Genomic DNA, 15,652 nt, shown 5'->3' on the forward strand with positions numbered 1-15,652 from the left:
TTAGGCTGACCGGCCTATAGTTTCCCGGGTCCCCCCTCTTTCCCTTTTTAAAAATAGGCGTGACATTTGCTATCCTCCAATCTTCTGGCACCGTGGCCGTTTTGAGGGACAAGTTGCATACCTTAGTCAAGAGATCTGCAACTTCATTCTTCAATTCCTTAATAACCCTTGGGTGGATGCCATCAGGGCCCGGTGACTTATTGATCTTTAATTTATCAATGAGGTCTGAAACATCTTCTCTTTTAACCTCTATCTGACTTAACTCCTCAGTTAGGAGGGGCCGTTCGGGCAGCGGTATCTGCCCGAGGTCTTCTGCCGTGAAGACAGATGCAAAGAACTCATTTAATTTCTCTGCCATCTCTAAGTCTCCTTTTATCTCCCCTTTCCCTCCCTCACCATCCAGAGGGCCAACCGCTTCTCTGGCGGGTTTCCTGCTTCTAACATATTTGAAGAAGCTTTTATTATTCCCCTTAATGTTGCTGGCCATGCGTTCCTCATAGTCTCGCTTGGCCTCCCCTATCACCTTCTTACATTTCTTTTGCCACAGTTTATGTTCCTTTTTATTCTCTTCATTAGGGCAAGACTTCCATTTACAGAAGGAAGCTTCCTTGCCCTTCACAGCCTCTCTAACTTGGCTGGTTAGCCATGCGGGCACCCTCCTGGATTTAGTGGAACCCTTCTTTCTTTGCGGTATACACCTCTGCTGGGCCTCTATTACTGTTGTTTTAAGCAGCCTCCATGCACTCTGGAGAGATTGGACTCTTTTTACCCTCCCTTTCAACCTCCTTCTAACCAGCCTCCTCATTTGAGGGAAGTCCGCCCGTCGGAAGTCAAGGGTTTTTGTTAGAGATTTGCCTGGTATTCTTCCCCCAACGTGCAGGTCAAAACGGATCGCAGCATGATCACTGTTCCCCAATGGCTCAGTAACGTTTACATCTCTAACCAGGTCCTGCGTACCGCACAAAATTAAATCCAGAGTCACCTGTCCTCTGGTGGGCTCCGTGACTAGCTGATCTAAGCCACAGTCATTTAGCACGTCAAGAAATCCGGTTTCCTTATCGTGACCAGAACACAAATTGACCCAGTCAATATGAGGATAATTGAAGTCCCCCATGATTACAACCCTGTCCTTCCTTGTCACCTCCCTGATCTGTTTCCTCATTTCAAGGTCCCCATCAGATTTCTGGTCTGGAGGACGATAGCACACCCCCAGTATTACATCGCTGCTCAAGCCTGGTAATTTAACCCACAGAGATTCTACGGTGGAGTCGGACCCACCTTCAATCTCTACTTTGCTGGATTCTATCCCTTCCTTAACATAAAGGGCCACCCCACCTCCAACACGCCCCTGCCTGTCCCTCCTGTAGAGTTTATAGCCCGGGATTGCGGTATCCCACTGATTCTCCGCATTCCACCAGGTTTCCGTTATGCCCACTATGTCAATATTTTCCCTTGTCACCAGACATTCCAGTTCTCCCACCTTTGCTCGTAGACTTCGGGCATTCGCATAAAAGCATTTATACACGGAATGCCCCAGGATGGGCTGCTTATTCGCTCCTTTGTCCCTGCATCCTCTCAGTGTGCCAAACTGTCTATCACATCCCATCTCCCTACCTTTCCCAATTTCTTCTCCTACCCTGCCTTTGTCTTGTTGTTCTCTAACCTCCCCATCCTCATCCCATAGGGATGAGGAGTCCCGAACCGGATGCCCCTCGGCTCCTGTCGGCCTTCCCCCAGGGATCAGTTTAAAAGCTGCTCTGCCACCTTTTTAATGTTATGCGCCAGCAGTCTGGTTCCATTCTGGTTCAAATGGAGCCCGTCCCTCTTGTACAGGCCCCGCTTGTCCCAAAACGTTCCCCAGTGCCTAACGAATCTAAACCCCTCCTCCCTACACCACCGTCTCATCCACGCATTGAGACCCCTGATCTCCGCCTGCCTAGCTGGCCCTGCGCGTGGAACAGGTAGCACTTCAGAGAACGCTACATTTGAGGTCCTGGCTTTCAGCTTCCTGCCTAAAAGCCTAAATTTGGCCTCCAGGACCTCCCAGCTACACTTGCCCACGTCGTTGGTGCCGACATGCACCACAGCCGCTACCTCTCCCCCAGCACTGTCTACCAGCCTGTCTAGACGAGAAGTGATGTCCGCAACCTTCGCACCAGGCAGGCAAGTCACCATGCGGTCCTCACATCCGTCGCAAACCCCCCTCTCTATGTTTCTAATAATCGAATCCCCCACTACAAGAAGCCCCCGACCCCCCTCCCGCCGAGGAGTATCCCGAGTGCGCTCGGATACGGGCCCATCCCCTGGAGAAGGGATCCCCCCTAGGGGATTGTTTCCCTCCTCTCCAGGATGACGTCCTCCAGTCCCGAGACTTCCCACCCGGGCAGCCGAGGAGCTGCACGCCTGAGGTTGGGACGAAGCCTGATCGTCCCCGGAAGTCTCCCCACGGTCCTCCTCTGGCTGCCTGCGCTTCTCCAGGTCGGCCACCAAGGCTTCAAGGGAGCGGACGCGTTCCCTGAGAGCCTGGAGCTCCTTGCACCGAGGACACACCCATGACTTATGCCCCAGAGGCATATAGTCATACATGTGGCACTGGATGCAAAACACTGGATAGCCCCCACCCTGCTGCTGGCTGTCTGACTGCATAGCTTTTTTGTTGTTGTTGTTGTTGTTTTATTTAGGGGTCCTTTTAGAAACCTTACACTGGATAGCAGCCCTCTTCTCAAGGGAAGAGGAAGGACAGTGTCTGGGGCCCTAGCCTCCTCGCCCTGCTGCTGAACTCGCCCAGATGCTAAACTCTTGTGCCTTACCTGGCACTTGGTTCCCAGAGGCCACACGCGTCTGCAGAGAGCCTCACGCGATGGCCTGCCTAGCTTTATACTCCTGGCTGGCTCCTCCCCCCTCCTTCCTTCCTGATTGAAAGGGGGCTGGCCTTCCCAGGTGCGTTTACAAAAGCTCAGGAAGGCAAATGGCTGCTGATGGGCGTGACCTACTCTGCAGGCTCCTGAATGGACTGCTTGGATTAGCCTAATGGGGCTCTTAATGGGTTGGGAATTGGCCCTTCCTAGGTCCTTTCCCTCCTAGTTCTGTTCTCTTAGGCTGGACTGTTTTTGTAACCTCAAGCTAGTTTTTATTTGGGTTTGTTTAATTATTTATTGCTCTCTAGATCCTGTGTCCCAATTTACTGACCTGTTTAGGTTATGTTCTAACTTAGATTAGGTTTAACCTGGGTTAAGTATAGGTTTAATTTAAACAAGTAGAAAACCTGCTTTTCACTTTATCCTCCTCCCTTCCTTCGATTAAGTGCTACCTTAGGTGCAGCTAACTTTCAATTTTGATTTAAATGCCTGACCCTTGGGCACTTACTCACGAGTAGGACGCTGCTCTTACTCACGAGTAGGACTCTGCTCCTGCTCAGAGTAGCCCTATGTACCTCCCTTAGGTGCTAACTTTCAATTTTGATTTAAGGTTGCTTTAAAGGTAAGGTTAAGGTTAGAAGACAGGGAGTTAGAAAGACAAAGCGTTAGAATGAGTACACTTACCTCCTCCTCCTGCTCCTCCTCCTCTCCTTCTCCAAAACTCAGAGGTCTCCTTGCCTTCTCCTCGCCCAGATGCTAAACTCTTGTGCCTTACCTGGCACTTAGTTCCCAGAGGCACTTGGTTCCCAGAGGCCACACGCGTCTGCAGACGCGTCTGCGTCTGTGGTCGGTCTGTGGAACTCCTTGCCACAGGATGTGGTGCTGGCGTCTAGCCTAGACGCCTTTAAAAGGGGATTGGATGAGTTTCTGGAGGAAAAATCCATTATGGGGTACAAGCCATGATGTGTATGCGCAACCTCCTGATTTTAGGAATGGGTTAAGTCAGAATGCCAGATGTAGGGGAGAGCACCAGGTTGAGGTCTCTTGTTATCTGGTGTGCTCCCTGGGGCATTTGGTGGGCCGCTGTGAGATACAGGAAGCTGGACTAGATGGGCCTATGGCCTGATCCAGTGGGGCTGTTCTTATGTTCTTATGTTCTTAAAGGACAGCTCGCCAGCCAGTGGGGGTGGCATCAGAGGTTGTCCAACTCAGGCACTGGCTAAAGGCTAGTCAGCTCCCTCTGTCCTGGAAGTCGATGTTGCACTGCAACATAGCAGAGAACTCCACTCAGCCCCATTTTAAAGTGTGCTTTTTTTCTCCTGCTGTAAGGTATGTATGCCCTGACCGACATTTCACAATGTGCAAAGATCACCTGTATGGCGCTTTTGTGACTGGTTTTAAGCACAGCAGCCAAACCCACCTTCTGTTTTGGAGAACTGGCCTTGTTCCTTTCCAGAAGAGAAGAGCCAGCATTCTTTGAAGCTGTCTCAATGACCTGCCCTTGTCTGCTGGTCCAGAATGTGTGGGGGCACTAGCAGGCCATGGGCCCTCCACCCCTGAGGGCCTATGGCTTGCCAATGCCCCCACAGGTGCTGGACTGGCAAACAAGAAAGGTCATTGAGACAGCATCAAATAATGCTGGGGTGAAGTAGCGAGCTTTGAGCATGCTGAGAGGCATTCAGTATCATTACTTCATGCAAGTACTGAGAAATACTTGGACATTCAAGGAGTACTGTATAAATGACACCTGCCTGGTGCCTTTGTGAAGTGCAAGAGGTCCCTGCACTGGGGTCTTAGACTGGAAAAAGACACAAGGGAGGCAAAGGGCTGGTAAAAGAGCCAGGTGACTGTTGCACGGTGTCTTTAGGGTTCAAAACAAACTCAGCAGACTGAAATTGTGGTTATCTTCAAGCTTTATTCATTGCCAGCAATGGGCTTCTCTTGGTGGTTCAAAATGGGGAACACAGAGAGCTGTGGTCTCTCAGTGTCCCAGAGAAAAAGCAATCTTCCCATAGGTGTACATTGTTTAAATAGTAATTTGACTTCTTTGTCTCTAAATCTCACACTCTCATTCACTAGAAATTAATTAGCTAGTGTTACAGACATTTGGTTGGCTAGGTTGAGCTGACCAATAAGAAAAATAGAAATTTGCATAAAACATGTCCAGAGGCGGCACTGTTCACCCAATTATTACTGTCTTTGCCTGTCTCTGCTTATTCTTCTATTGGCCTGACCTTGACCATCTCTTTAACATTCTTAGTACCAGGCTTCATAGGGGCTATGTGCCAGCATTGTTTAAACTAAGTTTTCTCTTATATGTGTACTTTAGGAGATGTTAGCAAGGTATAGTAGTAAACATATATTTATTCTGTAACTTTTAAATAAAGATTTCTCTTTTTAGAACTCTTTTCTTATTTATTTTAATTAAACTTAACTTTTCCTGTCAGCTTTTAGGAGCTTCATTAATGTTTTGCTGACCAGTGGATTTTCAAGAATGTTGGCCAATTAAACAACTTCATATTACCTCATAATGCAGGTGTTTCTCTTATCTTAGAGACACAATGTTAGTTAGCTGGACTTGATTTACAAGTGTCCTCATTAGTGAGACTAGATTAATGGCTGCTTAGCTCAAACTTTCTTAAACTGATTTGAGTTATGTCTCTTTCATGGTACTAAGAGATAAGTTCTTTAAATTATCTCATTTCCTGGCCGGTGCATCTTAGACTCCTTGTTATTTTCAAATCTCCTTATGAGTTATGTTTCAGTTAAAACATCAAACAAGACTTTGAATCTTACAGAATTGGAATGTACTCCAACTAACTTTTATTCCTATTAAATTCACTTAAAATACCATATTTGTACTTTAAAGAATAGCTTTAGTCATTATTAAAGATATTTTCCTGGTTTAATTATATCCAAATTACTCCTTTTGTCCAGTTTGACTTCCAAGCTTTTGGGGGTGTGTTCTCTGTTCAGCCTGGCTCCATTTATCAATTCAATTAACTTCTTGACAACTGGATCATTCTGAACTCATCATTCTGGCAGGCTGCCAAGAGCAACACTCTTCAGGACTGCCTGACCAGCTTCCACTCTCTGTCCTCTGAGCATACCCCGAAATTTGCCTTTGTTTATTTGTGAAATGCTTAAAACACTCAAGCTTATAGCATTTGATATGTTCTTAAGCATTATTGTGTACTTTATTTGTTTATTTGGCTAAAAAGGGAATCGTGTTGAATCACATTCTAACATTCACCTTAGCTTTTCCTATTGCATACAATTAAAACTGTACAAAATACAACTTTTGCTGATTAGCCACTCATCTTGACTTATCAGTTCCTTTGGCAATTTGCCTGGACATTCCTTAAAACTGGATATTCCTTTAGCTGGGGTCCTCTCTAATTATTTGCTAGCTGTCAAATAGCACTTTAATTGGAATGATATATAGCTGTACCTTTCGCCTACTTCAAACTGTCTCAAACAGAGAGAGGGCAGAAATGTATCCTGCTGTTTGTCTTATGGGATCATATATATAAACCAACTAATTTACTCATAATGTTGCATGAACAAGCATTTGCATAAATGATTAGTTTCAGTATTAGTAAACATGAGTAAACATTTAGCATTAAGTTGCTTACAGTGGCCTGTTGCACAAACAGACCCTCTCAGAAAGAAAGAGAGCAAAGTTGCTTCTCTGGGCCTGCTTGAGCAGAAGGCTGCTTCCCCTGAGCAAAATACATTTTCTCCTTACTTAATATAACATTTGGCTCATAAGCACTATTCAGCATTGATACATCTTGGCATCATACATACATTTGAACAAAACATCATGACATTTTACTGTATTTCCTTCTGGCCTAAGTTTGGCTTCTCCCTTTGGCCTTGCCTTAGTGACAAGCAAGGGAAGAATACACATTTCTTCCTTACAGGCACTTAGTGATAGCTACAGGGGAGTGAGAGGCTTTAAGGAGTAGAGGGAAGCAAGACAGGAGGCATCATTCAGGTGTTTGGGGGAGAGCAGTGGAACTCCTATGGAAGCTGTGGAACTCCTTGCCACAGGATGTGGTGATGGCACCTGGCCTACATGCCTTCCAAAGAGGATTGGACAGATGATGGAGGAAAAGTCCATCCCAGGTTACAAGCCGACTACGTGTGGCCTCCGGGTTTCAGAGGGAGCCTATTTCTTAATGCCAGATGTGAGGGAGCAGCACCAGGATAGGGGGATCTTGTGGTCTTGAGTGTTCTCTGAGGCATCTGGTGGATACTGGAAGCTGGACTAGATGAGCCCTGGGCCTGATCCAGCAGGGCTCTCCTGATGTTCTTAAAGGGCTGAGTAACTGTGAAGTGGAGTCTCTGGCCTCCAAGGGGTCCCTGCACCACCACAAATCCTTGAAGTCTTCTGGGTGTCACAAGACCTGCTCCTGTTTCTGCTGCTCCCCTGGAAGAAAGAGGCTCCAATCCTAACCACACTTTCCTGGGAGTAAGTCCTGTTGACTGACTTCTGAGCTGACACGCCTAGGATGGGCTCTTCCTAGTGACAACGGACCGTTCAGGGCTTGAGCCCAGCAGGCAGTCCAGGGACAGAAGCCCTGCTCAGAGCCTGCGCAAGTGCTCGGAAGGAGGGGGAAGCTGCACCTGTTGAATGCCTGCTTGCCACGCAGCAGCCCGAGACACGCGGGGGCAGCTGCTTCTCCCTGGTGGCGTAGCTGGAGGGGGCGGGGCACTCAGGCTGCCAGGTAGGCTCAGCGAGGTGGGCAAGCGGCCCCTCCCTTCGAAGCCATTCCCCATACGGCTCCGTAGGGAGGGGCTGCTTGCCCACTCCCTGCCAGCGGGCTGCGCCTCCCCCCTCCAGCTACGCCACCGCCATGGACATCAGCTGGAAGTCGCCGCGTGGCTGCTGGGTGTTGTAGTCCCCCTCCCGGGCGGCGCATGCAGGATCCGCGAGGGGGAACTACAGCTCCCAGGGGCGCTTGCGCACTGCCCGCCGCCAGTGTTCGAAGCGCTCGCGCGAGGGCTGAGCGCTGCGGGGGCGTCCCGGCAGAGCTGGCGAGCGGCGCGGGAGGAGCGGCGGCTGCGGGGACCGCGATGGGTCCCGGGGAAGCGCGGCGCTGGGGCGCTCCGCTTGCCCGGGCTGCGGGAGAGCCGGCGGCCGGGGCGCAGGTAGGGCTGCGGCGCGCTGTCCGCGGGGGGCTGCCTGCCTGCGGGCGATGCCGGTGCAGCCTCCGCGCTCCCAGCCCCGAGGACGCCGCCGCCGCCGGAGACACGCGTTGGCAGAGCATTCTCACGTTCCGCCGGACACGGGAGCTGCTGCTCTGGACGGGACGGGGGCTGGGCTGGCGCGCTGGACCCAACTTCGGGATGTGCAGGCAGTGGCGTAGCCGGGGGGGCAAACCACTGAGCCCAATCCTATCTACGCACACTTTCCTGGGAGTAAGCCCCATTGACACGAATGGGATAGACGTGCATAGGCTTGGGCTGCAAGTCTGGCAGGAAGCTGCCCCATTCCGGAGCCATTCCGGGCTGGGGGTGCAGAACGGAGGCGTCACTCAGAGCTTTGCCCCCCCTCCCGGCTACACCACTGATGCCTGTGGTGGGTTTGTGCTGCTGCTCTGCTCAGATTCAGGCCCAACAGGCACTGCACAGTAGATATTGATGGAGACTGCAGGGATGGGCTGAGGGGCAGCACCAGAACTGGGACATCCACTAAAATTGCGTGTTAGGAGAGTTAGGACAGACTAAAGGAAATGTTTCTTTACTCAGTGTGTGGTCGGTCTGTGGAACTCCTTGCTGCAGGATGTGGTGACGGCATCTGGCCTGGATGCCTTTAAAAGGGGATTGGACGAGTTTCTGGAGGAAAAGTCCATTGCGGGTCACAAGGCAAGATGTGTATGTGCAGCCTCCTGATTTTAGAGGTGGGTTGCCTCAGAATGCCAGATGCAGGGGAGGGCACCAGGATGCGGGTCTCTTGTTGTCTTGTGTGCTCCCTGGGGCATCTGGTGGGCTGCTGTGATATTCAGGGAACTGAAGCACGTGGGCCTTGGGCCTAATCCAGCGGGTTCTTCTTATGCACCCATTGTATATGTCCTGTTGGAGTTTGGTAACTGACTTGAAGTGAGCTGAGTTCCTGGGAGGCAGGAATTTGCAAATTGCCCAGTCAGAACCGGTGACTGGGCAGAATGCATATTCTGGTCAGCAGCTCTGCGTAGCTCAAAAGCCGGCATGTGCCTGCCACAGCAAAAGTTGTTGTTTGGCACATTTTCTCCCTAGTTTGTGCATCTTCTGATAATTGTAGCAGTAAGTGAAATGGAAACAGACGATTTTTGGTTGAAAAAGGTTCCTTCCAAATAAAATACTTTCCATGACTCCTGACGAAAAGCTTGACCACAAATGATCAAGCTGACCACTAGATCAAATGACCACTAGAGTGACTGACTGTTGTGATTAAGAGGCTGGATTGCCTGTAGTCTTCTGGTCTTATGCAGACATTATGCGACTTGAGCTGGAAATCAACATGATTCAGGAAAAAGGAAGAATGATGGGGGGCTTATTGCCTTCATGGATTCCTCAGGAACGCTTCATGTGACTTTTGAGTTCACAGTGAACCTGCTTGTTCCCAGGCTGGGTTCAAAGCATTGATTGTGGTCAGTTGGGGCTGACGGTTGCATCTGTGATGGCACCACCTCCCTCTGAGAAACCTCCTCAGACTTGGAAGAGTCCTGATGTTGTTGCAGGTGCTTGCAGCAAAATGTGGAGCAGGAACACCATGCCTGAATCAAAACTTCTTCTATAACCCTTTTAATTTGCAAAGAGCCTTGCAAGGATCTTGTGCAGCTTGTCATTTATCATTCCCATTTTTCAGGTGGGCAACCGAGGCAGAGAAGCAGTGACTTGCTCAGGACATTCTGCCTATCCTCGGTAGCAAGGTGAATGGAACCTCCAGCTTCCAGTGCAGCTCCTTCCCCTCTGGCCCTCACAGTGAGGCACCAGGGCCATGTGGATTTTCCCTTGGTCTTGCTGGGGCTTGGGGGGAATGTGTTGCAACCCCACAAGGGGAGGGGCTTCAGATCTACTTTACATCAAATCCTGCTGTGCTATGCACGAGTCGCAACTGTACACCCTTTGCTGTCAATCAGCAGGATGCCCCTGCCTTGTTTCCAGTCCTGCCAAGTGATGGCAGTGGGCATCTCCTGAGGAAGTGATCCTGTCTGTCTTTGCTGCAAAGGGAAGACTCCTGAGTCCCCCAGAGTCAGACTCAAGCATTCTTTTAGGGGCTCTGAGGCTCTCAGTTCCTGTTCCTGCTGGCGCCCACCAGTTGGGTCCATCTCTGCTGTCACCCCTTCAGCCGGCTCTGTCATCTCCCTTGGAGCCATGTCCTGTTGTCCTCAAAATGCGACTTTCTTTCTGAGGTTTTCCCATGAGAGCTGCAGTTCTGCGATGGCCTTGTGCCTGTAGCCATTCTGCCCTGGCCTGAACCTGGGTCCTCAAAGCCTCCCGTCTCCCACATCTTCCTCTATGTTTGCTGTGTTTATGTGTTGTGCTAAGGTTGTGTGTTTTGTCATTTCAAGCTTCTAAAATTCCAAGCCAGCACCCTCGGTCTCCTCTGCTTTTTAAATTAAGAATAGCCAGACCCCAAACTGGGATATGTTTGTCTTTGTAACAGTGGGCTAAGTACAGCTTGATTTAAACAGAGAGGGATCTGGGTTCAAATACTCCCTGTTCCAAAGTAAACCTTGTCCATTCATAGAATTGGGAGGCACCTACAAGATCCTCTAGTCCAATTCCCTGCCAATGCAGGCTTTGCATAACTGCAACATCTGTTGGCAATAGTTGGCTATCTAGTATCTGTTTAGAGTCCGCCACCTTCTGAGGTGGACTGTTCCACTGCCAAACAGTTCATACCATCATGAAGTTGTTCCTAACATTTAATCAAAATCTCTCTTGCTGTAATTAAAACCCCATTTGTCCTGGTCCTACCCCTGGAGCAATGGAGAACAAATCCACTCTCAAAGATAATTACAGGTGGAGCCTATGAATCATTTCGATTAACAAAAATTCCAAATTTTTGTTAAAAATGCAGCCTGACACTTCCGGATGGAAGGAAACTAAGGCAGCTGTTATCAGTCCCCTCCCCCCCACCGTACTCAGCCCTCCTGTTGCCAGCTGTCCCACTTCTTTCACAGGTAGGATGCGGAGCTTTTACGAGTCCAGGCCTATGCGTTTCTATTCAGAAGTAAGTCCCATTCCAGTCAATGGGGCTTACTCCCAGGAAGGTGTGGAGAGGATTGTAGTCTTGCTGGGCTGTTTTGTTTCCCTAGGCTGGAGAGCCTGCACTATGGGGGGAGGGGGGAATTCAACAAACACTCCCTGGGTTTTTTTAAGCAATCCCCTCTGTTGCACCTGCCCCTGTGTGTGTGTGTATGTGTGTGTGAGTGAGAAAGAGAGAGCTCCACCTTGCTGCACATGCTCTGGCTACTGAGGTTTTCTGCCCCCCCTTCCCCTCCTCAGCCTCTTTGCAGGCTCAGGGGCTCCAAGAGTGTTACTGTTCCTTGGCAAGGGGAACCTCTTCCAGGGCTCCAGGGCTATTTCCCTGCCTGGGTGAGGTGGAGCCTTCTTGCAGTGTTTTTGGCTGCCTGGAAACAGAGTGGAGGCCAGCACAGGGCTAAGGTGTGTGTGACTTTCAGTTCCCCCACCCCATTTGCTTTGAGACAGATCTGCAGATAAAAAATCCGTGGATAAATAGGCTGCACCTGTAATTGAAAGAGAGGGTTAGCGTCTTTCATCTTCACGGTTCTATCTCACAGGGTTGTTGTGAGAATAAAGTGGTGGGAGGGATGCACCTACCATGGACACTGTGTTGAGCTTCTTGGAAGATTAAAATGAAAAGTGTGGCTACATGGAAGACTGTGACAGGAGCAGGGAATACCCAATGACAACCTGGGGAACCCGCCTTTCCCTGTTGAAGTCCCAACACAGTGGTTGAGTGTGCTGTTGCCACTGCCCTAGCCCAAGCCTTCCTGGGTATGTAGAACACCATCTCTGCAGAAGCATGCAGGACTTTTGTGTTGCTCTGCAGCAGAGGGCAAGAGGGGTCTGGGAAGGGACGGGGTGGGAGTGGTCCCCTCTCCCATTGCATCAGTGCTGTAAAAGGAAAAGAAACTCCTTTGAATCACAGCCAGGCAACGGTGTCGCTTCCATCAGCATGAACCGGCAGCCCTGCTCAAGGGTCCCTCTGGGAGCAAAGGGGAAATGTGAGCTGATGTGGGTTGGAGCAGGGCCGTCCCTCTCTAAGGTTCCAGAACATTCTCCCCCTGGAGAGTCGCCAGAGCTCACCTTGGCATGGGTGGCAGATTTCAATGGCTGCCTCTGGTGTGGGATTATTGCTCTTGTGACAGTTTTACAGTTCTGAACCGAAAATGGGCTCTTGTTGACTGGAGCCCTGACTGGCCTATGAGGCTTTTCAGAGGTTGCACCTTGTAGCCAGAGAGGTGACTCCCCAATCCCTGAGAAGGCCACAGAAGATGTCGAAGTTGAGCCTTGGGCCGTCACGCTGCTCTTTCATTGGCACTGTCAGCCTTAGTGTTCCCCAGGTGATGGCTTTGCCAGCTGTACCCTTGTGCTGGCTGGCACGCCTCCATCTTCTCCCCAACATGCTGTAACTGCAGCTGTTGGCTGAGGCAGGGAGGGTGTTTCCCCCCTCCTTTTAGTTCATGCTTTTTATTGACAGTGGAACAGGGCTGTGCAAGAGTGGCTGACAGCTTCATAATAAGGCTTCTGTGTTGCACCCACCCCTTGCCCCCAAACAATAACCACTGCTGCTCACTTGAAAGTGAAGGTGCAGGTTTTGAGTCAGAGGTGAAGTCAGAGAACGTGACTTCCAGGCCAATTTGGTCTGCGGCTCTCTTCTTCTAAAAACTGAGCACAAGTTTTTACTTCTGACCCCTTAACCTCTGCAACAGGGCTGAAGACCTGGTGCCCATGTTACTGCTGTCTCTCTCGTTTGCCTTGAAGACTTGCGCATGCCTCTGTCGTACCTGTCTCTCCCTCCTAGCAAAAATGCATCTGGAACTCCTAAGAAGTGCAGTTTTCTTTATAATGACTGGGTGGTTGCTTTTGGGGATGTTGCCTTCCGGTCTTTTGGATGTTCTGCATAACCTGAGTGTTATGAAATGTGTCCTGTGGAGCAAGCATTTCTCAGTTGTGGATGGATTGGTGATATGCTTCAGTTGTTTTTTTTTGGGGGGGGGAATAGAACAGTTGGAGGAATTAATAGGAAAGAATTTGGCATGGTTTGCGGACCACCTTCTTAAATCATTGAGATCTGTACAGTCCCTCATGTACAGAGTTGCTGATTTGTTCTGATGCTAAAGACCCAGAAACAGTGGCTATGCAGTGCTCAGGGGCACATGGAATTAAAGCCTCCACAAAGTAACTCCTTTTGGGAATGCCACCAAGTCTGTCTGCACTGGGTCACATCAAGCCCTTGAAGTCCACCATCCACAGCTGGCAGGCCACATTCCACCTGGTGGATCACAACCTGTGTATACCTGTTGAAATCTGTGACACCTGGAGGACCATTGCCAGTGGATTGCAACAGGAGTGCTCACAAGGACCAGCTTGCTTTGCTAGACACCTGTCAGAATTATGTTTGTGGGCTGGAGTGCCATGAAGAAGATTTGCTTTCTGGTTCTCTGGACCCAAGCCATCTGCTGTGTCTGGCGCTGGGAGGGACTAGTAACCCCTGCTCAGATTGACTCATGACCCCAGGAGGCTTCTTTCCTGTGGAATTTGGAGCTTTGTTATCCTGTGGAAGCCACCTGGCTAATGTGCCCGTAGATTGAGAGGAGAGAAGGGTCTCCTTCTCGCATTCCAGAATGAGTGCACAGAATGGTCTGCTGCACAAGGCAGGAATGAGATGGATTCAGAGAGGATTCAGACTCTGTCAGTGGCAGTTTGCCCCATTAGCCAAATGGTGGTGATGTGATGACGGCAAATGCCAGGAAAGGTGTGTGTGCGGGCATGAACACCGCGTTGCCTGTTCTCACCTCGCATGCAGTGCTTTTCACTGATGTCAGTTCATATGTTCAGCAGTTGGTCACTGAATGCAGAGAAACTGAGTGACACACATACACGTGCCAACCCTCCAAGGCCTGGGAGGAATCTCCTGTCCATCCTTAAAATGAGCTCTGAAATGGAGGGTGCCTGTCCCTGAAGAAGCCAGGCAAGGCTGCAGCTTCTCAGATATGTTTAGAGGAGGTGATTTCTCAGATTTTCTGCTGAATGGCTTTTACTGCCTCCTGAAGATGCTCTGGAAAATGACAGGCATCCATAAATATGGTTGCCATTGACAACGAGAAAGGTAATTCTTATGCCCAGCAGGGAAGCCCTGCTGGATACTCTTCCAGAGGTGTGCCTAGCTTTAAAGAGCCACTGGCAGCACAAGGAAGCCTCTTCCAAAATGGTGCCAGACTGTGTCCTGTGCTGGCAGGCTGCCTCCACCTTGTGGATGGAAGAAGAAGGTTGACCTCACTTTTACAAGGGCAGCCAGCACTCTTCTGTGACACTCTTGCCAGGCTGCATGTGACAAAGGGGGGAAGGAATGCACATGCTCATGCTGTGGAGCAGGAGCCAGACAAGCGGAAGCCTTGCTTGGCTACCAGGCCCAGCAAAATCTTGTGGTCTTCTGAGAAATGGACTCACAATAAGGAAGGAGCAACCTCAGCGCTTTGGAAGGGGCAGCTGAGGAATCATGATGCAACCCAGAACTCATCAGTCTCATGTAAGGTGTGTGCATGTTTCCCTGAAGTGCCATTTCCAGATGCAGCAGCCTCCCTACAGTGTGTGACAGAAACTCCTATTGAAGGCCTGACAGTTCTGGCAAGAGATGTTTGGCTGGGCAAAATTCTGCCAGGGACAGGGATGCTGGCAGGAGCAGGTGAGCAAAGTGTGTGTGTGTGGGGGGGGGGGGGGTCCCGTGATCCCCGGTTGCAAGTCACTGTGTTAATTCCTGGACTTTGCAGCCTTCCTCTCTGCTGGTGGTGGTGGCTTCCCAAGGTGTCATTTGTCCGGTCCCTGGATGAAGCAGAATGCTGGTCCCTGACACAGCCTAGCAGGAATCTTTTCCTGTTCTTCACAGCTAGCAGGGCCAGGGCTACCTGGGGGAGGTCTCTGGTTGTGATTGACAGCAGTCATAATCCCTCAGGGCAGAGGAGTGATGGGATGCAAAGAGCCACATGTGGAGCAGTGTGGAGGCCTGCTCAGGGCTGTCTGCCAGGGCAGGCTGCCTTCAGGGGTTCAGTTGACAGCTGATTGCACCAGCACTGCCAAATCTGTCCCCTGAGATCACACTGAGTCTCGCTGGTGTTCGCTGTCTTTGGTCAGGTGACAAGCAAAACAGTTGGAAGGCACCTGGAGGCAGCTCCTTGTTCCTGGGTGTCATGCTGGCCGGCAGCCTCTTCACGGACCCGATGCCCAAGTTCCTAGTGAGAGTCCACAAGTATCACTTCCATTACGAGGCTGTGTTCTGACTGGTGATGCTTATGGAGAGGGAGGGGCTGTGGGGGGGTCTCAATCAAAGCTTCTAATCTAAGGGGCCGTACTGCCCCCAAATGATCCCTGATTTGGCTTGTCATGGCAAGTGCCCCATTGCCATCTGGGGAGCATGGCGAGATGAGCCACTGTCTCCTCCCAACCTTGGAGCTGCCAAAACGATGGAGGTCTTTCTCACAGTGGTGCTGGGCTTTGGGGCCGCTCAGGAGTGCACTGTGGGGAAGACTGCTGCCCTCTCCAACTGCAAGCTA

At 50.4% G+C, this 15,652-nt stretch overlaps 1 protein-coding gene across 1 annotated transcript in view; it reads left to right on the forward strand.

The window, feature by feature from the left end:
* Window positions 1–7,910: 7,910 nt before the first annotated feature.
* Window positions 7,911–15,652, forward strand: part of LOC136651246 (uncharacterized) — a 44,321-nt gene continuing 36,579 nt past the window's right edge. The window contains exon 1 of the mRNA XM_066627473.1: window positions 7,911–8,015. Within this exon, the coding sequence (XP_066483570.1) occupies window positions 7,941–8,015 (75 nt within the window). The 5' untranslated portion in view covers window positions 7,911–7,940. The remainder of the gene's footprint in view (window positions 8,016–15,652) is intronic.

The sequence above is a fragment of the Tiliqua scincoides genome, chromosome 5 (assembly GCF_035046505.1).
Source record: "Tiliqua scincoides isolate rTilSci1 chromosome 5, rTilSci1.hap2, whole genome shotgun sequence".
Lineage (NCBI taxonomy): Eukaryota > Metazoa > Chordata > Lepidosauria > Squamata > Scincidae > Tiliqua > Tiliqua scincoides.